At 42.4% G+C, this 24,379-nt stretch overlaps 2 protein-coding genes across 2 annotated transcripts; both read left to right on the forward strand.

The window, feature by feature from the left end:
- Positions 1-707: 707 nt before the first annotated feature.
- LOC142312670 (microtubule-associated serine/threonine-protein kinase 4-like) lies at positions 708-14,196 on the forward strand. Its single transcript, XM_075351666.1, has 11 exons — positions 708-935; positions 3,603-3,800; positions 5,754-5,855; positions 6,288-6,381; positions 7,382-7,449; positions 9,306-9,407; positions 9,837-9,930; positions 10,926-10,993; positions 11,358-11,443; positions 12,759-12,967; positions 14,153-14,196. The coding sequence occupies exons 1-11, from the start codon at positions 708-710 to the stop codon at positions 14,194-14,196; spliced, it is 1,293 nt and encodes a 430-aa protein (XP_075207781.1).
- Positions 14,197-18,311: 4,115 nt separating this feature from the next.
- Positions 18,312-23,664, forward strand: LOC142312672 (microtubule-associated serine/threonine-protein kinase 2-like). The gene is made up of 8 exons (XM_075351667.1): positions 18,312-18,315; positions 18,471-18,572; positions 19,740-19,862; positions 20,017-20,126; positions 20,210-20,298; positions 20,656-20,735; positions 23,134-23,223; positions 23,448-23,664. Exons 1-8 carry the CDS (start codon positions 18,312-18,314, stop codon positions 23,585-23,587), a joined length of 738 nt encoding a protein of 245 aa, XP_075207782.1. The 3' UTR covers positions 23,588-23,664.
- The last annotated feature ends 715 nt before the right edge of the window (positions 23,665-24,379 follow it).

Consider the following 24,379-nt stretch of genomic DNA (forward strand, 5'->3'; position numbering starts at 1 on the left):
GAATGCCTTGAAGAAAATATATGAAAGTAAGAGCTACGGTTCCATACAATAATTTCACAATCACAATCACCTGGAAGCCTGGATTAATCCACCTCTCCAGGCCAGGTACAGTCAAGCTATAGCTGGCACCATAAGAACAATACAGCTAGCATGTATAGGAGGAGAACCAATGTGACAGGCTCCCCCATAGCATGTGACGAAAAAGACTAACAAGCAGTCCAGCAGAGATTAACTCTTGCTAACCTGCCCATGAACCACAGGTCTGTGAGTTGATGTCTGAGTCACTCTGATCACAAACATCAGAGAAGATATCAGGCAGAGTGCAGGAATCTGAAGTTTTGCCAGATCCTGCCGGTGCCATGAGTCGGCAATGCTTGCAAAAACCTAGCTGTGACAGTATTCCAGCATTTGGTACTGATGCTCAGCCTAAAGTGTTTCCGCCTTAACTGTTGCTAGGCCACTTCCTATGAAAAGCAGATGCCCCTTTAAGATTACATCACAAGATTCCATTATGGAATCACTGCTATTATGACATCATAATTCAGAACCACTACTTATACAAGTGTTTGCACCTCTTGTGTCACTTTGACTACCCCCGGTGTCATTGTTGGTCAGTGTTTAGCTACTTTTGCTAGTGATATACTGATTGCGATTGATTGCGATTGAATTTGATTGAATTTAATTTGATTGAATTGAATTTGATTAAAATGTCTGGAATTGCACCAGACAAATTTCAGGAGTTGGCACCACTCCAGGGACTTCTTACCACCTATAGCCCTGAAAGTGTGCTACCACCACCCGATGGCGCCCTCAGCTTCACTTACCGGCTGGTTATGGAGCTTGTAAGCGGCTGCCTGACCAAATATGATCAAGGTCGTATTACCTCAGAATACCTTGAGCATTTACAGCAGAACATCAGGACATTGGTGCAACAGGTAAATAGGCAATCTGCCCAAATTACTTTATGATTATTATTTTAAGAAATAGTTGATCACCTTTATATAGTGCTGGGATTACTAGTAATAATTAGTTTTCCTTTTGCTTGTCAGTATCTTTATACCAATGTAACTGTAGAATAGCAAGGGACAAGGGGCTCTCATGGAGTTCCTAATGCTATGGGACCCACTAAAGAGTAAGAAACTAAAGGGAAAAGGAAGGAAAGTAATGCAGCAACAAAAACACAACAAGGGTTAACACCATAACTGCACACAACAATAATTTCACAATCACCTGGAAGCCTGGATTAATCCGCATCTCCAGGCCAGATGCAGTCAAGCTATAGCTGGCACCATAAGAACAATACAGCTAGCATGTAAAGGAGGAGAACAAATGTGACAGGCTCCCCGATAGCATGTGACCAAAAAGACTAACAAGCAGTCCAGCAGAGATTAATACGGGCATCACACGGTACGATATATCGGGCAATATGTCGTCGGGGTCACGTCGTTAGTGCCGCACATCCAGCATCGTCAGAGACATCGTACCGTGTGACACGTCCGAACAACTGTGAACGAGCAAAAATACTCACCTTATCATTGCTCGTTGACATGTCGCGGGCGGGGAGGTAGGCCGCTGCCGCACTCGCTAGCGCTCGGGTCCGGCACTGCTGCGGCTGCTGCTGCTCGGTGGCTCGAGTGGTGGGACTCGAGCGGCGCTCCTCGCCCGTGAGTGAAAGGGGTGGTTGGTTTGGGGGATTTATTCCGTGACGCCACCCACAGGTTGTGGTGAAGATAGGCACCACCGCTGCTGGTAATGGGGATCCCAGGAGCGATGGTATGGAGCAGCTGGGATGTTGTTTTCCCCCTCCGTGGGTAGGGGTTGGTGGTCCCGGGGCCCGGTGGTGTGACGGGGAGGCAGGATAGGTGAGGTGCAGGGTTGCAGGGACAGCGCGGCGCGGTGCCGGATGGCACGGGTGTACTCACTCAGTAAGAGATGCACAAAGTCCTCGGTAAACCAAACGGCTGGATGGACGGGTCCTGCAGCCGGCTGCAGTGTATCTCCCAGGACAGGTGATGGCGGCTGTCTTTCCCTGCACCTTTGTGTACTTGTTTGACTATGGTGGATCCCCAACGGTAGTCCGCTCCCCGGTCCATGGATGCTGGAGGAGCCCGTTTGCCCGCAGGCGCTGGCCCTTGGGTCTCTAGCCTTAGGCGGTAGCTGTATACCCTCACGGTGTGGGCGGTTGCCTTCAGACGGGTCTTTTGCTGTTTGGAACCCCAGGGGATTCCTGTCACACTCGGATTTGACTGTTGACGGCGACTCCAAGCCTAGTCGGGGTCCGATGGCCCTGCCTGTGTGTGCTGGCTTCACTTCGCTCCCCGGTCGGTACCGGCGGGCCAACGCCCGACCCCGGTCCTACGGTTCTGCGTCGATTCACCACTCCTGCAGACGGCCACCACCATCTGCCAACCTTGTTGTCAGTGCCTGGGCCCCAAACCCAGACACTCCTCACTTCAACCTCCTCCACTGAACTCCTGAACTCAACTCCCACTTTTCCCGCCTCCAGGCCTGTGAACTACTCGGTGGGTGGGGCCAACCGCTTGGCTCCGCCCCACATGGTGTGGACATCAGACCCTGGAGGGAGGCAACAAGGGTTTTATGTTTGGCTAATGTTACTGTCTAGTGGGGGTGTATGTATGTTACCTGTGACGACCTGGCTAGTCCAGGGCGCCACAGACATGTCGTTCATTTTCAAAATGTCGGTCCTCCTTCTGTGCTCCGGTTGTTCATCGTTCCCGTGGCAGCACACCTTGCTCCGTGTGACACCTCGGGAACGACGAACACAGCTTACCTGCCTCCCGCCGGCAATGCGGACGGAAGGAGGTGGGCGGGATGTTACGTCCTGCTCATCTCCGCCCCTCCGCTTCTATTGGCCGGCTGCCGTGTGACATCGCTGTGACGCCAAACGTCCCTCCCTCTCCAGGAAGAGGATGTTCGCCGCCCACAGCGAGGTCGTCCGGCAGGTAAGTACGTGTGACGTGGGTTAACGACTTTGTGCGCCACGGGCAACAAATTGCCCGTGACGCACAAACGATGGGAGCGGGTGCGATCGCTTATGCAATCGCACAATTTATCGTCCCGTGTGACGCCCGCATAACTCTTGCTAACCTGCCCATGAACCACAGGTCTGTGAGTTGATGTCTGAGTCACTCTGATCACAAACATCAGAGAAGTTAGCAGGCAGAGTGCAGGAATCTGAAGTTTTGCCAGATCCTGCTGCTGCCATGAGTCGGCAATGCTTACAAAAACCTAGCTGCGACAGTATTCCAGCATTTGGTACTGATACTCAGCCTAAAGTGTTGCCGCCTTAACTGTTGCTGGGCAACTTCCTAGGAAAAGGAGATGCCCCTTTAAGATTACATCACAAGATTCCATTATGGAATCACTGCTATTATGACATCATAATTCAGAACCACTACTTATGCAAGTGTTTGCACCTCTTGTGTCACTTTGACTACCCCCGGTGTCATTGTTGGTCAGTGTTTAGCTACTTTTGCTAGTGATATACTGATTGCGATTGATTGCAATTGAATTTGATTGAATTTAATTTGATTGAATTGAATTTGATTAAAATGTCTGGAATTGCACCAGACAATTTTCAGGAGTTGGCACCACTCCAGGGACTTCTTACCACCTATAGCCCTGAAAGTGTGCTACCACCACCCGATGGCGCCCTCAGCTTCACTTACCGGCTGGTTATGGAGCTTGTAAGCGGCTGCCTGACCAAATATGATCAAGGTCGTATTACCTCAGAATACCTTGAGCATTTACAGCAGAACATCAGGACATTGGTGCAACAGGTAAATAGACAATCTGCCCAAATTACGTTATGATTATTATTTTGAGGCATAGTTGATCACCTTTATATAGTGCAGGGATTAATAGTAATAATATTTAGAGATTCTCCAATATCAAACAGGGTCATATTTGTAATAGAGACCTCCATCTTCGGTAGTGTGTGTGGGGGTGCACTATGAACCTGTTTGATTCAAATGCCACCGATTTTCATTCCCAGTCCAGCCCTGGTCCCTCAGGAAGGAGACTTCTTTTAGCGCCTCAATCCGAAATACAAAATTATGATTTTATTTTGTATAACATATATTAATAATTTACATAACAGTATAAAAATACCCTCATTGATCAGAAGAGTAAAATACTTATAGCTCTTTTTTAAATTGTAGCATATGGTATTGATGCTCAGCCTATGGTGTTGTCACCTTAAAGGGAATCTGTCACCACTTTGACCTTTTTAAACTGTTAATATGGGCATACAGGTTATAGAATGCTGAAAGATTCACCACCACAACATATACAAGTGATTACACCCCCTGTGTCACAGTGACACAGTGTCATTGTTGTCAGTGTTTAGCTGCATAGCTAGTGATATACTGACTGCACTTAGACTTGATTGAAATGTCTGGAATTCCTGCTGATAAACTTCAGGTGTTGGCAAAACTTGAGGGGATTCTTACCACCTATACTCCTGACTTTGTGCTACCACAACACGATGGCGTCCTCAGCTTCACTTACCGGCAGGTTAAGGAGCTAGTAAGGGACTGCCTGACCAAATACCGTGTATCCCCGAAAATAAGACAGGGTGTTATATAATTTTTTATACCTCAAAGAGGCGCTAGAGTTTATTTTCAGGGGGTGTTTTATATTTTTCCATGAACACCAATCAACATTTATTCAAATATAATCATGTCATCACATTCTGGAACATCAACATTTTGTGTTAATCCCATTACTGGTTCAGATGCACATTTTCTTATCTGAGCTGCTATTCTCATGGTGCAGAACCGTCCTATAATAGTGGGTGCATACCATATATTCAAAGGTATAAATTACCTGCTTAAACGTATTATTCTCTATGTACTGTAAGTTTACCCTCAAAAGAAAGCAGACACCCCATAAAAGAATCGCACCTACCAGACCCCAAGTAATTAGAGTTGGCAAGTGAATGGGCTCTCACATACAAATCTGCATCACTGTCAGATCCCCCTGGATTCTGCAGCAGATATCTTCCCTGGTGAGTGGAAGCAGTATCACTCGTGCGGAGTGATACTGGTACCCAACCTGTTTGTGAAAGCTGCAATGCAATGCAGCTGGAATGGTAAGGGGACCTAACAGTGACGCAGATCTCTATGTGAGAGTCCATCCACCATCGGCACTTACCAACTGTAAGTGTTGAGGTCTGGTGAATAATTTTGTTTTTTGTTTTTTTTTTGGAGGGGGTCTGCTTTTTTTGGGGGTGTCTGCCTTCTTTGATGAAGGGTCCTTCTGTATTCTTTAACTTTTTAGCTGCTTGGACACTTCTTAATGCAACCGCAACTAGGGCTTATCTTTGGAGTAGGGCTTATATTTTAAGCATGCTGGAAAAAGCCCATAAAATCCCTCTGGGGCTTATTTTTGGGGTAGGTTTATTTTTTGGGGAAACGGTATTACGAAGGTTATATTACTACAGAATACCTTGAGCATTTACAGCAGAACATCAGGACATTAGTACAACAGGTAAATTGCAGACAATCTGCTAATACCATATAATAATAATAAAATTAGTAATAGAATACAAGTTTTTTGTTTTTTTTTTTTTACAGAAAACTGTTCTTTACACTGTCACTAATATAATATAAAACCTGCACCAAATATCCTGATATATAGCCATTGTAGGGGTAAAATGGTGACATAAATGGTCTCATCATTCTGCACTTTCCCTCATGATTTTCCTTCTATATTTATTTCCATCTTTATAGGCTGAACGGAAATCCCAATGTGGTGATTTGGCGTTTTTTAAAGAACTTGCCCAAAATGTCCTGGATGTACTGGAGCGTCCGCTCCACTCCCTGGAGAACCTGGTAAGGATCCACCATCTTCTATGTTACATGTCCTTGTTGTCTGATCTTCTCCAGATTACCAGTTATATAGCAGATTTATTATATTAGAGGCGTCCCTGTCGGCTCCAGGCAGGCACAGGATATTTTATGACAGCCTGTCTGTGCGGCTCCATCATCTGTGATGCAGAGTTTGCATTTCCGCCCGTTTTGCTCAATCTTTACAATCTTCCATCTTGTAAATGCTGCAGTTCTGATAACACAGGTTAATAGAGAGCAGTTGTAGATACAAGTCCCTTATATATTAATGTGGAGTTACTGGAGGGAGCGGCTGTGTATAGTAGGTCCAATACTGAAATTATCCAGTAAATCCAGGTTCGGTCCTTCCTGTCTTATGTATACAGTAATTTAGAATTTGTGAAATATTATATTAATTGTACATATTATAACCATCAGGAAACAGCAGAAGGTGACTCCGAAGAGGGACAAGACCCAAATATCTCTGACTCTAATGTTAGTCAGCGTGAGATACAAAATGATCTGACTGAAGGTAAGCCGGTAATCTAATATGTTACATTCAAATATCGAGATATTATAGAGAACGGCAGAGAATATGGAGATTTACTCTTCATTCGCTGTATGGGGCCAGTGATGGCTCCAGAAACCCCTATAGACTATAATGGAGGGGGCTCCTGTAATTCTGCTTTTCTGTGCTCTTCTCAGCTCCTAAATGTACAAAGAGGCTCGTAGGTCCCCAATTATGTAATTGTTCAAAAATTACCACATTTTTCGGATTATAAGATGCACCTTTCCTCTCAAAAATTTGGATTAAAAATGAGGGGTGCGTCTTATAATCCGAATGTAGCTTACTGGGGCTGGTGGAGAGGGGTCACAGGAGGCAGGGGAGATTCTGCAGGTGCTGTGCTGTGGGCTGTGTGACAGAGGCCGCCATTCTGAAAATATTGGCGGTGCGGGAAAATGGTGCACGGAGGTGGCGCGTGCGCAGATGAGATCTCGGCTTTTCATTGAGCCAAGAGCTCCATCTGCGCTTGCACCGACTCCGGGCACCATTTCTTTGAAGCCCACACCGCTGACAGTTTCTGGATGCTCCTCCTGCCTCACTGTGCCCTCAGCGAGCATCTGGGACACCCTCTGCATCCCCCGCAGCATCGCCCTCCTCCACCACCACCCCTCTCTTCTGTGACCCCGCTCTACTACTGTTGCAGCCCCCCCTCTTGTAGGACAGCACAGGATTATAAGACAGACCCCTCCTTTTTTTTCTATAAAGTTGGGGTGCGTCTTATATTCCAGTGCATCTTATAAAACGAAAAGTACAGTAATCAGATCCTGAACAATCGCACATTTATGCTGCAGTATATCTATTTATGTATGTGCCATAAATATATACACTATGACAAGAATACCAAATACCTAGTACTATACCATTTATAGAGGTCTTCTCATTGCCTTCATTATATGGATGTGTTATATATTACATATTAATATAGCCTAATACATGACGTCTCTTCATTGTTTTGTCATTATTTTAGATATAACTGTGCCAGCAATTGCTGATGGTGGAATATGTGAGACACCAGAGATCCACGAATCTGCCAATGTGAGTATCAGGGAAAACATCTGTATATTATCGGATAACGGCATATAAATTACACATAAAATATTGAATATATATATATATATATATATATATATATGAATCCTAAACTATATAGGGCAACATTTACTACTCTTTGACAATCTACTTACATTTAGAGATTTCTCAAAGACACTATACTCCAAAGATATAAAAAAAACCGCCTCTGTCTCCCTTACCCAACCTTTTCCCTCTTTTTCTATCTGTTCTTCATTTCATTTTTTCTATTTTTTTTACTCTTATAATCTTTTTATATTAAGGTTAAGTCTCCCTTTACCACTTACCCTTCCATTATTTTCCTTGATCCTTCCAAGTTTGCCCCGAATAAGGTTCTTCTTCCCTAATTTACCCTCCCCAACCTCTCATTCCTTACCCCATAAAAATACTAAATGCTAAATGTATGTGTACTTATTCAGAATGTATTTAAACAAACTTATAAATGCAGTTCATTATGTAATATTCGTTTAAATTTAAAGTACAATAAAAATTATTGAAACATCAGAGAAGTTAGCAGGCAGAGTGCAGGAATCTGAAGTTTTGCCAGATCCTGCTGCTGCCATGAGTCGGCAATGCTTGCAAAAACCTAGCTGCGACAGTATTCCAGCATTTGGTACTGATGCTCAGCCTAAAGTGTTGCCGCCTTAACTGTTGCTAGGCCACTTCCTATGAAAAGCAGATACCCCTTTAAGATTACATCACAAGGTTTATTTTCAAGGGGTGTTTTATATTTTTCTATGAACAACAAGGAACATTTATTCAAATATAATCATGTCATCACATTCTGGAACATCAACATTTTGTGTTATCCTATTACTGGTTCAGATGCACATTTTCTTATCTGAGCTGCTATTCTCATGGTGCAGAACTGTCCTATAATAGTGGGTACTCACCATATATTCAAAGCTTTAAATTACCCGCTTAAATGTATTATTCTCTATGTACTGTAAGTTTACCCTCAAAAGAAAGCAGACACCCCATAAAAGAATCGCACCTACCAGACCCCAAATAATTAGAGTTGGCAAGTGAATGGGCTCTCTCATACAAATCTGCATCACTGTCAGATCCCCCTGGATTCTGCAGCAGATGTCTTCCCTGGTGAGTGGAAGCAGTATCACTCGTGCGGAGTGATACTGGTACCCAACCTGTTTGTGAAAGCTGCAATGCAATGCAGCTGGAATGGTAAGGGGACCTAACAGTGACGCAGATCTCTATGTGAGAGTCCATCCACCATCGGCACTTACCAACTGTAAATTTTGAGGTCTGGTGAATAATTTTGTTTTTTGTTTCTTTTTGGAGGGGGTCTGCTTTTTTTGGGGGTGTCTGCCTTCTTTGATGAAGGGTCCTGCTGTATTCTTTAACTTTTTAGCTGCTTGGACACTTCGTAATGCAACCGCAACTAGGGCTTATCTTTGCAGTAGGGCTTATATTTTAAGCATGCTGGAAAAAGCCCATAAAATCCCACTGGGGCTTATTTTTGGGGTAGGTTTATTTTTTGGGGAAACGGTATCACGAAGGTTGTATTACTACAAAATACCTTGAGCATTTACAGCAGAACATCAGGACATTAGTACAACAGGTGAATAGCAGACAATCTGCTCACACCATATAATAATAATAAAATTAGTAATGGAATACAAGTTTTGTTTTGTTGTTTTTTTTTACAGAAAACAGTTCTTTACACTGTCACTAATATAATATAAAACCTGCACCAAATATCCTGATATATAGCCATTGTAGGGGTAAAATGGTGACATAAATGGTCTCATCATTCTGCACTTTCCCTCATGATTTTCCTTTTCTATTTATTTCCATCTTTATAGGCTGAACGGAAATCCCAATGTGGTGATTTGGCGGTTTTTAAAGAACTTGCCCAAAACGTCCTGGATGTACTGGAGCGTCCGCTCCACTCCCTGGAGAACCTGGTAAGGATCCACCATCTTCTATGTTACATGTCCTTGTTGTTTGATCTTCCCCAGATTACCAGTTATATAGCAGATTTATTATAGTAGAGGCGTCCCTGTCGGCTTCAGGCAGGCACAGGATATTTTATGACAGCCTGTCTGTGCGGCTCCATCATCTGTGATGCAGAGTTTGCATTTCCGCCCGTTTTGCTCAATCTTTACAATCTTCCATCTTGTAAATGCTGCAGTTCTGATAACACAGGTTAATAGAGAGCAGTTGTAGATACAAGTCCCTTATATATTAAGGTGGAGTTACTGGAGGGAGCGGCTGTGTATAGTAGGTCCAATACTGAAATTATCCAGTAAATCCAGGTTCGGTCCTTCCTGTCTTATGTATACAGTAATTTAGAATTTGTGAAATATATTAATTGTACATATTATAACCATCAGGAAACAGCAGAAGGTGACTCCGAAGAGGGACAAAACCCAAATATCTCTGACTCTAATGTTAGTCAGCGTGAGATACAAAATGATCTGACTGAAGGTAAGCCGGTAATCTAATATGTTACATTCAAATATCGAGATATTATAGAGAACGGCAGAGAATATGGAGATTTACTCTTCATTCGCTGTATGGGGCTAGTGATGGCTCCAGAAACCCCTATAGACTATAATGGAGGGGGCTCCTGTAATTCTGCTTTTCTGTGCTCTTCTCAGCTCCTACATGTACAAAGAGGCTCGTAGGTCCCCAATTATGTAATTGTTCAAGAATTACCACATTTTTCGGATTATAAGACGCACCTTTCCTCTCAAAAATGTGGAATTAAAATGAGGGGTGCGTCTTATAATCTAAATGTAGCTTACTGGGGCTGGTGGAGAGGGGTCACAGGAGGCAGGGGAGATGCTGAAGGTGCTGTGGGCTGTGTGGCAGGGGCCGCCATTCTGAAAATATTGGCGGTGAGGGAAAATGGTGCACGGAGGTGGCGCGTGCACAGATGAGATCTCGACTTGTCATTGAGCCAAGAGCTCCATCTGCGCTTGCACCGACTCCGGGCACCATTTGTTTGAAACCCACACCACTGACAGCTTCTGGATGCTCCTCCTGCCTCACTGTGCCCTCAGCGAGCATCTGGGACACCCGCTGCATCCCCCGCAGCATCGCCCTCCTCCACCACCACCCCTGCCTTCTGTGACCCCGCTCTACTACTGCTGCAGCCCCCCCTCTTGTAGGACAGCACAGGATTATAAGACGGACCCCTCCTTTTTTTTCTATAAAGTTGGGGTGCGTCTTATATTCCAGTGCATCTTATAAAACGAAAAGTACAGTAATCAGATCCTGAATAATCGCACATTTATGCTGCAGTATATCTATCTATGGATGTGCCATAAATATATACAGTATGACAAGAATACCAAATACCTAGTACTATACCGTTTACAGAGGTCTTCTCATTGCCTTCATTATATGGATGTGTTATATATTACATATTAATCTAGCCTAATACATGACGTCTCTTCATTGTTTTGTCATTATTTTAGATATAACTGTGCCGGCAATTACTGATGGTGGAATATGTGAGACACCAGAGAGCCACGAATCTGCCAATGTAAGTATCAGGGAAAACATCTGTATATTATCAGATAACGGCGTATGAATTAGACATAAAATATTATACCCCATATTGCAATGGGATATTCCTGTTCTTATGTAGATCAGATCTATTGTCTGTGATGATGGCATTAGTATTCCTGTCCCCTCTGAGTGATGCCCCTTATCATCCCCTGCAGTACAATGATATCTGTGTATAGGGGATATCCTCTTATTAGTGTCTGTGGAGGGTTTGACTTGTATCACATTCATTTGCTGCAGTGTAATCAGTGGGTACATAACATAGAGGAGAAGTTCCTGCATCTGGAGCTTTTATTATCCTGCATCTTCTATGTCTTATTGCTATTTCTTATTATTTCTAGGCCTTGATCAGATCATCGAACTCAGGGAGAAATCCTTCTAAAACTGACTTTAAACAGATCAAACTGATCAGCAGTGGAGCTTATGGGTGAGTTTTATTTTGACATAATATACATTTCATAGTACTCCTGATGACAATGCCTCTGTCTCTGTGCCCTGTCCATACAATATGACCATAAGGAAATTATATGAGTCCTCATTATTGTCCAGCGGATCTGGCAAAATTCTAATTTGCCGGTTCATGCAGTCTTTCCAAGGAAATACGATTCAAAAAGAAGTTACTCTCTGGAAATGTATTGTCCATTATTGGGTTCTAGGGTTTCACCAGAACCTAGAGCCTACAAAACGTAAAATGTTGAACATGAAAGACACACTTATACTCACCTTTTTGTTCACCTCTCTGACCCCTCCACATCTCATTGTTACCGGTTAGGTCCTCACAGCATCTTCAGATCACCACTGCTCATACTGGGCCAGATCTTCTGGCTTTGAGGTGGCCCAGGAGGGTTATGTGCAGGTGAACAAAGGGTAACAATTAGAGTTGAGCAGACTGGCAATAATCCGGGTCCGGCGGATCAGTGGCGGGTTGACAAAGAAGTCCGGATCCAATCCGGAATCCGGACCTATATATGTCAATGAGGAACGGAATCCGGAGACGAGAGAGAGAGAGAGGGATAGAGAGAGAGAAAGAGAGAGAGTGGGAGAGGGAGGGAGAGAGAGAGAGAGAATCCGGATCGTGCAGCCAGATTCCCGCGTCCGGGTCAGACCCGGATCGGACGCTGAAACCGCGCGGGTCCGGATTTTTACAGTTCGGGTCCGCTCAACACTAGTCACAATATCAAGACACTGTGACCTTTCATGTGCTTTCACAGAGTCCTCCCAGGCCTCATCATTTCTGGAAGAGCCGTCCCAGCCTAAGACACTTTTGGATTTAAGATCTAGCAGCAGATATTTGAACATCCGTGGAAAGGACCAGATGGTTGAGTTGGAGGGGCTGGAGAGGAGAATATAAGAATATGTTTCGTTTCTAACAATTTTATGGCCTTATAAGGTTTAGAAAATAGTGGCCAATGCTCGCCATTTTGCCAAGCCGTAGGGAAGCAAATTACAAAAAATTGCCATTTTGGCGAATGTGGATCTTTGTAAAATTTGAGTTAAATCCTTTTTCATTATAATTATTTTGCTCATTTATACTGTCCTCACCTAACTGTAATTATTCAGGTCAATTAAGATGTGACATAGAAGATCAGTGATGTAATGTTATTTCATGGTTTTCTATATGCAATTATAGTGATGGCCATACATTTAGTATTAACAATTAGTACAGAAGATGATTTGATGAAGTTTATAGAGAGACTGTTAGTAAGAATTCATTCTAAATCATGGATTTTCCTCCTCTACAGAGCCGTCCACTTAGTGCGCCATAATGACACAAATAAGATGTTCGCTATGAAGAAGCTGAACAAGCAGAACCTGAAAGATAAAACAAGACTTGATCGGGCCTTTCTAGAGAGGGACATCCTAACATTTTCGGATTGTCCCTTTGTGGCCTCCATGTTGTGCTCCTTTCCAAGTAACCGTCATCTGTGTATGGTCATGGAGTATGCAGCAGGTAGGTTATATCCATTGTATCTACATGTGTAGCTAAATAAAATAGAATATCATCAAAAAGTTAATTTATTTCAGTAATTCAATACAAAAAGGAAAACACATATATTTTATTTTTGAATGGCCTTTTCTTAACAATCCTATCAAGGCTGTGGTTATCCCAGTTGCTCTACCACACTTTTTCCTTCCACTCAACTTTCCATTAGTATGCATGGATACAGCACTCTGTAACCAGCCAGCTTCTTTAGCAATGACCTTTTGTAGCTTACCCTCCTTGTGGAGTGTGTCAATGACTGCCTTCTGGACATCTATCAAGTCAGCAGTCTTCCTAATGATTGTGTAGCCTACAGAACCAGACTAAGGCAGGCTTTGCACACTACGACATCGCAGGTGCGATGTCGGTGGGGTCAAATTGAAAATGACGTACTTCCAGCATCGCATGCGACATCGTAGTGTGTACAGGTTCGATGATACGATTAACGAGCGCAAAAGCGTCATAATCGTATCATCGGTACAGCGTCGGCGTAATCCATAATTACGCTGACGCGACGGTCCGATGTTGTTCATCGCTACTGCGGCAGCACACATCGCTGTGTGTGAAGTCGCAGGAGCGAGGAATATCTCCTACCGGCGTCTCCGAGGCTTCCGTAGGATATGCGGAAGGAAGGAGGTGGGCGGGATGTTTACATCCCGCTCATATCCGCCCCTCTGCTCCTATTGGCCGCCTGCCGTGTGACGTCGCTGTGACGCCGCACGACCTGCCCCCTTAATAAGGAGGTGGGTCGCCGGCCAGAGCGACGTCCCAGGACAGGCGAGTCCATGTGAAGCTGCCATAGCGATAATGTTCGCTGCGGCAACTATCACAAGGATATCGCAGCTGCAACGGGGGCGGGGACTATTGCGCTCGGCAACGCAGCATCGACTTGCGATGTCGCAGCGTGCAAAGTACCGCTAAGAGTCTATTTTAAACACTTAGGAAGCCTTTGCAGGTGTTTTGTGGTAATTATTCTAATTTTCTGAGAAAATGACTTATGGGTTTTCATTGGCTGAAGCCATAATCGTCAACATTAACATAAATAAACACTAGAATTAGATCACACTGTTTGTAATTACGCTATATAATATATGTGTTTCTCTTTTTGCATTGAATTACTGAAATCTCTGTGAAATCTCTGATATATGTCCTCAGTCAGCATGGCAGAAATTTCCACTGTGGATAAAATGAGGATTTGACTTAATTTTAACAGTTTGTATAGATGAACATTTCACAGAAGAATGGATAAGAGGCTTGTAGATGAAGCCCGGCTCTGTCTTTTTGTATAGGGTCACATTATACAATATATTAAGCAAATCCACAATTGTGCCAAAACTGCACAAATACATGCAATGAAACATCTCATATAAAAACATGGATCTCTATTAGTCACATAGAATAAATAGTAACTCATTAAATAAAATAGACACTACTTTGGCCAAAAAAGTATGAGATAACCAATAAATAAGCTAAATAAATATATAATAGAAGGTGTCAGCAAGCTCATAGCATGGTATAATATAATCTTTTGAGGTTAATACATAACAATAGCTATATTTAGGAATAAAAGTGCATACTTGTACTTCGGCTGCACAGCTGAAGCAATGGTTGAGGGACCACTGTGGTGCAGAGTAAAACTATGGTACACAAGACGAGGTGGCAGAAACTAGGGTGAAGCTTTATTTACAGGCAGGGGAGAAGCAGTAGGAAAAGCAAATAGGGGTATACAATGTGGGAACAGTAAAGTTCAACAAGCTTCAGATTCTAGCTATAGTGTACAATAGTGCGTCGCCCCAATTATTACAAACACAGATAGGCAGCATACAAGACAGGCAAAGTATGTTAGAAACTGCACTAAACTACGACCTAGCAGTCGTCTGCTATTGGGGCTGCGTGGATGCCACGCTCTGGCTATTGAGGCCTACACTACGCCCTACTAAGTGCACACACTGATTGAAACTCATAGTACCGCTGAGGGGGAAATCACTCCTGGGGGTTTGGTTCCATAATATTTGTTGGTGCACACTTTTTCCAGCAGGGCAGGTAGAAGCTTCTCTTCTGACACGGGACAGGAATCTCTGGACTCTGCCAGTATGCATGTTTTCCTCGGTTAGGAGTCACTGGCCTTGGGAGCATCTTCTCCTCGGTTCTGTACTCTCCCAACAGTGACCAGGGGTCTCTAATGGTCCGGATTGCGGTAAATGTCTCGGAGCCGGCGCTGTACCTCTTCCGACACCGTGGTACCCAGACTCCACACAGGCAGCGTCTCTTTCTGCACACACACACAGGCACAACTTGTCCTGTCCATCCCTAAGCTCTTCTCACTCTCCTCTGTTAGGTTAGTACAAAAGCTCTCAGTTCAGAAGGAAGGCTCCTGTTGAACCAGCCAGTCCATGTGACAGGAGCGCCAGCTGCACCGGCCAGTCCATAGGACAGGAACAGGGCAGCACTGTCTCTTAAAGGTGACGCGCTTTCTACTGTTCATAGGGGCAGTTCCCCAGCAATGAGTGTTTTGCACCTCTTCATCAGAATATATTCTACCATGTTATGAGACTGCAGACACGGTCCATGAATTACAGTCAGGGCCAGAAATATTTGGACAGTGACACAAGATTTGTTATTTTAGCTGTTTACAAAAACATGTTCAGAAATACAATTATATATATAATATGGGCTGAAAGTGCACACTCCCAGCTGCAATATGAGAGTTTTCACATCCAAATCGGAGAAAGGGTTTAGGAATCATAGCTCTGTAATGCATAGCCTCCTCTTTTTCAAGGGACCAAAAGTAATTGGACAAGGGACTCTAAGGGCTGCAATTAACTCTGAAGGCGTCTCCCTCGTTAACCTGTAATCAATGAAGTAGTTAAAAGGTCTGGGGTTGATTAAAGGTGTGTGGTTTTGCATTTGGAAGCTGTTGCTGTGACCAGACAATATGCGGTCTAAGGAACTCTCAATTGAGGTGAAGCAGAACATCCTGAGGCTCAAAAAAAAAAAAATCCATCAGAGAGATAGCAGACATGCTTGGAGTAGCAAAATCAACAGTCGGGTACATTCTGAGAAAAAAGGAATTGACTGGTGAGCTTGGGAACTCAAAAAGGCCTTGGCGTCCACGGATGACAACAGTGGTGGATGATCGCCGCATACTTTCTTTGGTGAAGAAGAACCCGTTCACAACATCAACTGAAGTCCAGAACACTCTCAGTGAAGTAGGTGTATCTGTCTCTAAGTCAACAGTAAAGAGAAGACTCCATGAAAGTAAATACAAAGGGTTCATATCTAGATGCAAACCATTCATCAATTCCAAAAATAGACAGGCCAGAGTTAAATTTGCTGAAAAACACCTCATGAAGCCAGCTCAGTTCTGGAAAAGTATTCTATGGACAGATGAGACAAAGATCAACCTGTACCAGAATGATGGGAAGAAAAAAGTTTGGAGAAGAAAGGGAACGGCACATGATCCAAGGCACACCACATCCTCTGTAAAACATGGTGGAGGCAACGTGATGGCATGGGCATGCACTGGGTCACTTGTGTTTATTGATGACATAACAGCAGACAAGAGTAGCCGGATGAATTCTGAAGTGTACCGGGATATACTTTCAGCCTAGATTCGGCCAAATGCCGCAAAGTTGATCGGACGGCGCTTCATAGTACATATGGACAATGACCCAAAGCATACAGCCAAAGCTACCCAGGAGTTCATGAGTGCAAAAAAGTGGAACATTCTGCAATGGCCAAGTCAATCACCAGATCTTAACCCAATTAAGCATGCATTTCACTTGCTCAAATCCAGACTTAAGACGGAAAGACCCACAAACAAGCAAGACCTGAAGGCTGCGGCTGTAAAGGCCTGGCAAAGCATTAAGAAGGAGGAAACCCAGCGTTTGGTGATGTCCATGGGTTCCAGACTTAAGGCAGTGATTGCCTCCAAAGGATTCGCAACAAAATATTGAAAATAAAAATATTTTGTTTGGGTTTGGTTTATTTGTCCAATTACTTTTGACCTCCTAAAATGTGGAGTGTTTGTAAAGAAATGTGTACAATTCCTACAATTTCTATCAGATATTTTTGTTCAAACCTTCAAATTAAATGTTACAATCTGCACTTGAATTCTGTTGTAGAGGTTTCATTTCAAATCCAATGTGGTGGCATGCAGAGCCCAACTCGCGAAAATTGTGTCACTGTCCAAATATTTCTGGACCTAACTATGTATTTATGTAGCTTATTGTAAGATCCATAGTGTATAGCTTATACTTTTTTGGCAATAGTAGTGTTCCTTTTTTTGTATGAGAAACCTTGTTATTTTTCACTATTTAGTCCATCTGACGAATAATGATTTATATTTTTAAAAGGTGCTATAATAATAGTAAAAAATAATAATATTTTTATATGAGATGTTATTTCATTGAATTTATTTGTGCAGCTTTTTGCACATTTTTGTTTTTGCTTTATAGACTTTTACTGTAGTTGCAGATACTATTCTTGTATACTCTTATATGGGTTTTTTTTTGCATTATCATACAATATATCTCGGTGTATGACATCCTGACCCAATGTCTCTGCTTATTTCTTACACTCATCATGCAATTTACATTATAATAAACCCTTTCCTGCCATATTTTTTCTGCTGTAGGAGGAGACTGCGACAGTCTTATGAACATCTATGGGCCTTTACCTGTACCCTTGGCCCGTAAGTACATTGCGGAAACGGTTGTAGCTGTGGAATACCTGCATAGCTATGGCGTGGTGCACAGAGACCTGAAGCCTAGCAAGTAAGTGAACCCTATAGTATAAAAAAGGTGAAGAAAGTTAGAAATTGTCTTAAAGTCTAAGGCTTATTACTTGGGGCTGACACCATCTTTTTTTTACAGCCTCCTGGTAACATCAACTGGTCATATTAAAGTTACCGATTTTGGGCTTTCAAAACTCTGCCTCATGAGACCAACATCAAAGATCTACAAGTCTCCGATTGAGGACATCACCAGAGAGTTCCATGATAATGAGGTAGGCAGGAGATGGAGCTCGTTCTTCACTGATCTCATCTATTTCTCCTTCTTTGATATTTTCTCATCTAAAAAATATTTGCACTCATGTTATTTGTCACTAATATTTTCACTGACCATCATCTGATTCATCTGTTGGTTTCCAGATTCATGGCTCCCCTGATTACATAGCCCCAGAAGTCATCTTACAGGAAGGCTATGGAAGACCTGTTGACTGGTGGTCAATTGGAATCATCTTATATAAATTTCTTAAAGGACGTGTACCATTTCGTGGTCACTCCCGACATGAGACATTTTGCATGATTGTCATGGGTAAGTGAATAATCTGAATACTGTGTGATTTCATTGTTATTTGATAAGATTGGTTCTCTGGTTTAATAGTTCTTTTGTTAATGGAATAAATTGTTGCCTTAATAAAGTAAATGAAGAGATTTAATATTCTGTTATATTTGATTTTTATATTACAGATGACATACCTTGGAAATTTAATAATTCATCTCTTCTACCTGATGCTCAGGACATCATCACTGAGCTGCTAAGGAAAAATCCTGCACATAGACTTGGGACAGGTAATGTATAATAGTATTAATAATGAAGTATTACTAGGGATGAGCGAACCCGAACTGTAATGCTTGGTGTTTATACCGAACACCACGTGTCCGATGCTAAACACTGAGCACAGACTCAGTGACTCGGCCGGTATGAGGGCTGAATCATGGGCCGTGGCGCCACTTTGCATAGCTGTCCAAAAATAAATGCTTAGGATTCCCAGGTTAGACACTGAGCAGCATGGGTGACCAACTTCAATTGTAAAAGGCTGGGACTGGCAATAGCAAATCAAGCTGGTGTACATGTGGCTTGATTCATCCCCTTGAAAACGAGCAAAGCAGTATGAACTTCAATAAGTCAACTTCTTGCTCTGTGGGGGACATCGGGCAATCTTGGCTGTGTGGGACAACTGTTTGTAGAGGCTTTGTTGAAGGCTACGTTTTAAACTTACATTCTGTGGTTAAACTTTAGCAATCTTGGCTGTGTGGTGCAACTGATTAAATAGGCTTTGTAGTGGCCTCAATTTGAAATTTACACTCATTGGTTACATTGGCAATCTTGACTGTGTGGTGAACTGGGAATACTGGCTATATAGGAGAAATTGGTTAGACTTACTGATCTGTGGGGGAAGTCTGGCAGTCTTAACTGTGTGGGTGAACTGTGGATGCACTGGGAATATTTTTTTTTAAATTGTTGGTCTGGAGAATCTCCAAAATCCATCTCTGTGGGGTTACTGAACATTTGGGTTTCATCATTTACTTGCTATGTAACCATAATTACTGGGTGACATAAGCCCTTTTAAACAATTTACCTATCCAAATTTGTTTGCAGTGCAGTTGGCATGCTCTTACCCCCATTCAGGTTTAAGCCTCCTAGCCCTTACTACAGCCCGAACGTGGGCTCCCCATTGAGTTGTATCGGGTTCGTTGTTAGGTATCACGTTCACTCGCCGATCCCAATTTTTTTTCCTCCCGTGTTGGTTCACCGAACATGAATATCCACAGGTTCGCTCATCTTATTACACCTATGTGTCCAAATCTTCATGAGGATCAGCACTGAGGTTCTGTACTCTACCTGTCTGTCCTTTCCCCATTCTTCATGATATGACTTTCAGTATATGTCCTTGACTTTATGAAGCCGTCTCTCTGACAATTTTTGTATCACTCATTATTGTCTTTCTTTTCCAGGAGGAGCAAGAGAGATCAAGAGTCATCCATTCCTGTCTAACATAGACTTTAATAATCTTCTAAGTAAGGAGCCGCAGTTCGTTCCTGATTTTGAGTCAGAAGAGGACACCGGCTACTTTGACAGTAAGTAGAATTAGACGTCATCTGCAGAAAGCTGCTGTTTGTCTGGTCTTTCATTTTATGTGACAATCAGTCCTCATCATTATTAGTGATAAAATGCTGACTGTCCGTGACTGGGTCTTATACTAATAATCTCTAATAACACTTGTACTTACAGCTCGATGCAGCAGATACCAACATAATGATTCAGATGAGGAGGACCAAAGTGAGGACAATGACTGGCCAGAAAGCCAAAACTTTGTGTCATCTTCTGTAAGGCTTTCTAAAGTAAGTGTGTGATCGGTAAGCTCCATAAAACCTATAATTAAAATTGAGAAAATACTAATGTTTTATTTTTCTCTCTGTTTTAGCTCTGTTCCAATAATACCACAATGATGAACAATGAAGAAGCCGAGTCACCTCCAGGGTACTCCCCAGAAAGTGCAGAACACTCAGACATGTGAGTAGATTATTATTCTTATTATTATGGGGTTCACATCTGATATATGTTCAGAACACTAAATGCAAGAGGAGTGTAACTCAATACTAAATCCAGCATCCATCACCCATCACTGCTGATCGCTGTGGTTCTGGCTTATGATAACGCTGCTGATAAAAGTTTATTATTCAGACCAGCCATTTATTTCCAGTTCATTACAAGCCAATAGTGATTCTCCATTCTTGCTGGTAGAAAGGGGTCCTGAGTATGGCATACCCTCCATATTATCCTAATGTCCTAACGGGCCTTGCAGACAGGTATTCTTCCCTTTTGTATTATTTTCACTTGTAATTTATACGCTTTTTTTCTACCAAACAGGCAGAAAGAATCTTCTTCTAAATCTGATAGTGAGAATCAGTATTCTACTGCTAAAGGCAGCAAATCACCCCCATTTTCTGGTATGTATTGGTCTATATAGGCAATCCTATTATAGGCTGCCATGAAAAAGTGTAATGTGAATGGCACAAACTCTCAGAAAACTGCTACATTTTAATACCTATAAAACAATGAACAGTCCAGCACTTCATTGTGTAAAAATCCTCACTCTTTATATTATGCATTAAAGTTATAAGGAGCCATTTATTTTTCTGTCAACTGGTCCTGAATACTGCACCCATGGCTCCACATGGGCCTATACTGATCCTCTTTATGTCCTTACTGAGGACTGGTATTACACAAAGTGGGACCGTGGGCAAAAATTAAAAGTGGGGCCCCAACTACCAATGTATTGCACCATCTCACACAAACAATTAAGTTATATTTACAGAATCCGATGTTAGACCTTTAAACGAGCGCGATCGACTATAGTAATGTCATCCAGTGCTTGTGTATAAGCCTCCTCACACAGGCTGACAAAGAACGATGGGGTTAGACTCATCACTAATAGATCTTTATGTGCCCATGCAGATCATGTTATCGGCAGCATATCGCCTGTTTACACTGGACAATGTGCTGCCTAGAACAATGGTCCTGATTCATTAAGACCGGGGCTATGCATGCCTGTCTTAATAAATGAAGCCACTGCAGTAACATTCACCCAATTCATGTTTGTTAGAAAGCGCACACCGCATAATGAATTAAGAGTCTTTCAATCCCGTGCGTCTCCAGCACAAATGTACATAAACACACATCACACACGTACATACACAGAGAACATACACATTATATCTAATATATAAAGCTGAATGTGTGTATGTGTGTATGTCCGGGATTGGCATCTGCACCGTTGCAGCTACAGCCCCAAAATTTTGCACGCTCACACTTCTGGACCCCGAGAGCGTCATAGGCTATATTTTGAGGGGAAATTTTAACCGCGCGCTTTACAGTTATTCACCAAAAAACCTGCCTCCATTAAAGCGAATGGAGCTGGGAGCCACAGTGCAGCCAGAACTTCAGAAGAATGCGCAGCTAAGCCCTTAAATGGAATGTTGGCGTGTCACAATGCAGCCAGGGAAAGAGATAGACAGGGAAAGAGGCAGACACAGACAGGGTAAGAAACAGACATAGACAGGGTAAGAAACAGACATAGACAGGTTAAGAGACAGACACAAAGAGACAGACACAGACAAAGAGACAGACTGACAGGGAAAGCGACAGACAGGGAAAGAGAGGGAAAGAGACAGACAGGGTAAGAGACAGATAAAGACAGGTAAAGAGACAGACAAAGAGACAGACACAGGGAAAGAGACAGACAGGGAAAGAGAGGGAAAGAGACAGACAGGGAAAGTGACAGATAGACAGACAGGGAAAGAGATAGATAGACAGACAGGGAAAGAGATTGAGACAGACGGAGAAAGAGACAGAGACAGTCAGAGACAGACAGGGAAAGACAGACAGACAAAGAGATAGACAGAGAGATACATACAGAGGGGGAGACAGACAGAGAATGGGAGAGAAACAAAAAGACAGTTACAATCCCGGGAATGTTAATACATTCTATTTTGTTAACAACAATTATTAACCCGGGCGAAGCCGGGTAGTACAGCTAGTAGAAAATATATATATATATATATATATATATATATATATATATATACATATATATATATATATATATATATATATATATATATGAATATATACATACACACGAACATAATATATATGTGTCTCATTGCCCCATAAACTCCAAATTTTACGATAAAATCCCCCATTGCCCCATAATGATCCAATTTGCTTCATAAAGTCCCTTGTAAAGTAACACTAATCCTCCCCCACCACAGCTCCTCACCTCAAATTATTCTACATAGCATCTTCGGCTCCTATTGGAGCGCTTATCGGTCCTGCCACATCCTATTCATTTCTATAACCTCAACACCGCCGGTAGTGTCACTGTTACTGCAAGTTGGGCTGAGGAGCTCTCCTGCCTCAGTCTTGGCACCAGTGGCAGTGTGATGACGGATCCTGTATGTCAGTGCATGTTGGGCTGAGGAGCTCTCCTGCTTCAGTCAAGGCGCCAAACTGAAAGACGCAAATACATTTGAATATTAGAGGAAGGGTCTCCAGGTCTTGTGCACCACACAGGTCTACTTCATGTATCATCAAGTTAATAAGGGGACATAGTTACTTGGTGAGACACCACACGGCAGAAAACCTACAGGTTCATATTAATCAATTTATAAAACAATCTAATTCTCAGGCCCTCAGGTGATGTTATGTACATATATAAGTATTCTCTTTATTATGGTGCATTAATTACCAGGGCTACAGGGTACAAGAATAACATAACTCTATATAAATATAGCTAATATTTTAGGCGATTATAATCTACATCTTTTTCTTGTTTTTTTATATTAGAATTTCCATTTCAAGAGCTAAGAAAATCAGTAATAAATCTGAGAAAACAACAAAATACAGAGAACGTAGAAGATGGGGAAAGGAGAAGAGGTAAGTTTGACCATAAGCTCCTTTTTGTATGATGTCAGTCAGTCAGAAGTATTCATATGGAGAAGATGACATTGGTCAGTGGTGGGATTGTCACAGGTATAATGACTGACAATGATCCTATACTTCTTTGTGGATAAGATCTATCGTCCTGCGACAGTAACACCATAGTAGTATCCTCTAATATGTAGTCCCATTATTTACATTAGTTTTGTCTTCTCTCTTAGGTTCTATCTTCCGCCGGATGATCTCATCCTGCCGGCGTAAATTATCTAGGGCAGCTCACACCATCCGAGAAAGCGGCATATTTGCCCTCTGTCAAAAAGGATCTATAGACATCTCGAGGGCAGAAAACCTTCAGGTCTAGAGCTCTGAAGAGAGTGCAGCACATCCACCATCAAAGCTGCACCTGTGTGGAAGGAGTTGTACCATCTACCTGTGGCCTTCTGACGAGCAAGAAACATCTGCAGAAGAAGAAGGCCCCTCTAAGAACATCTATTCATCCTTCCATGCAATTCTTAATTAATATATAAAAAAAAATCAAATTGATCAATGTTCCCTGGCATTTATTGGTATGCTACTGATTATTATGGAATGTCAGTGCTATACGTCATGTATGTCTGATGGAAGGGGTTACAAACAGGAGAAAGTCGGTTCCATGTCTACCATTGATCCTCTAAACCTCGGAGGAGTGGAGGAGAGGACCAGTGATTCTGTTACATCTAAGAATGACAGTTAATCTAAGGAGAAGCAGGTTCTGATCCATACATTTTTCAGACATTTGGACCTTTTTATTTTAAGTTGGCTCTACCTAGGTTTTAAGGACAGGAACCAGATGGATGTGGTGCAGTAAAATCTGGGGGTCCCAGCAACCCCGTCTCCACTGTTCACATTAAAAAGACACAGTGTATTCCAGGGAAATGTATTCACTTCTGAGAAAACCTTCTTCATCAGAGCTGTGGAGTCCGGAAGTCAAACGTCCAATTATAATAATTACTAATCATAAATTTACTGCAACAAGTAATAGTAAATATTCAGCAATTTATACATGAAAATTATGTATATTATTTATTTTTCTCCACTTAAATAAAAAAAATTCAACAAACTTTGTTGCTATAATCATACTGGCTTGGAAAATCATGATTCATGATTCAAAGTA

This window comes from Anomaloglossus baeobatrachus, chromosome 5 (assembly GCF_048569485.1).
Source record: "Anomaloglossus baeobatrachus isolate aAnoBae1 chromosome 5, aAnoBae1.hap1, whole genome shotgun sequence".
In the NCBI taxonomy this organism is placed as follows: domain Eukaryota; kingdom Metazoa; phylum Chordata; class Amphibia; order Anura; family Aromobatidae; genus Anomaloglossus; species Anomaloglossus baeobatrachus.

What these genes read in the sequence shown, in the direction of transcription:
- LOC142312670 (XM_075351666.1), top strand. Translation starts at nt 708, where the DNA reads ATGTCTGGAATTGCACCAGACAAATTTCAGGAGTTGGCACCACTCCAG. An exon ending in TCAGGACATTGGTGCAACAG is followed by an intron (nt 3,801 to 5,753) that starts GTAAATAGACAA and finishes CCATCTTTATAG; the next exon opens with GCTGAACGGAAATCCCAATG. An exon ending in GGTCATGGAGTATGCAGCAG is followed by an intron (nt 12,968 to 14,152) that starts GTAGGTTATATC and finishes ATATGTCCTCAG; the next exon opens with TCAGCATGGCAGAAATTTCC.
- LOC142312672 (XM_075351667.1), top strand. An exon ending in TGCACATAGACTTGGGACAG is followed by an intron (nt 18,573 to 19,739) that starts GTAATGTATAAT and finishes TTTCTTTTCCAG; the next exon opens with GAGGAGCAAGAGAGATCAAG. An exon ending in GGACACCGGCTACTTTGACA is followed by an intron (nt 19,863 to 20,016) that starts GTAAGTAGAATT and finishes TTGTACTTACAG; the next exon opens with CTCGATGCAGCAGATACCAA.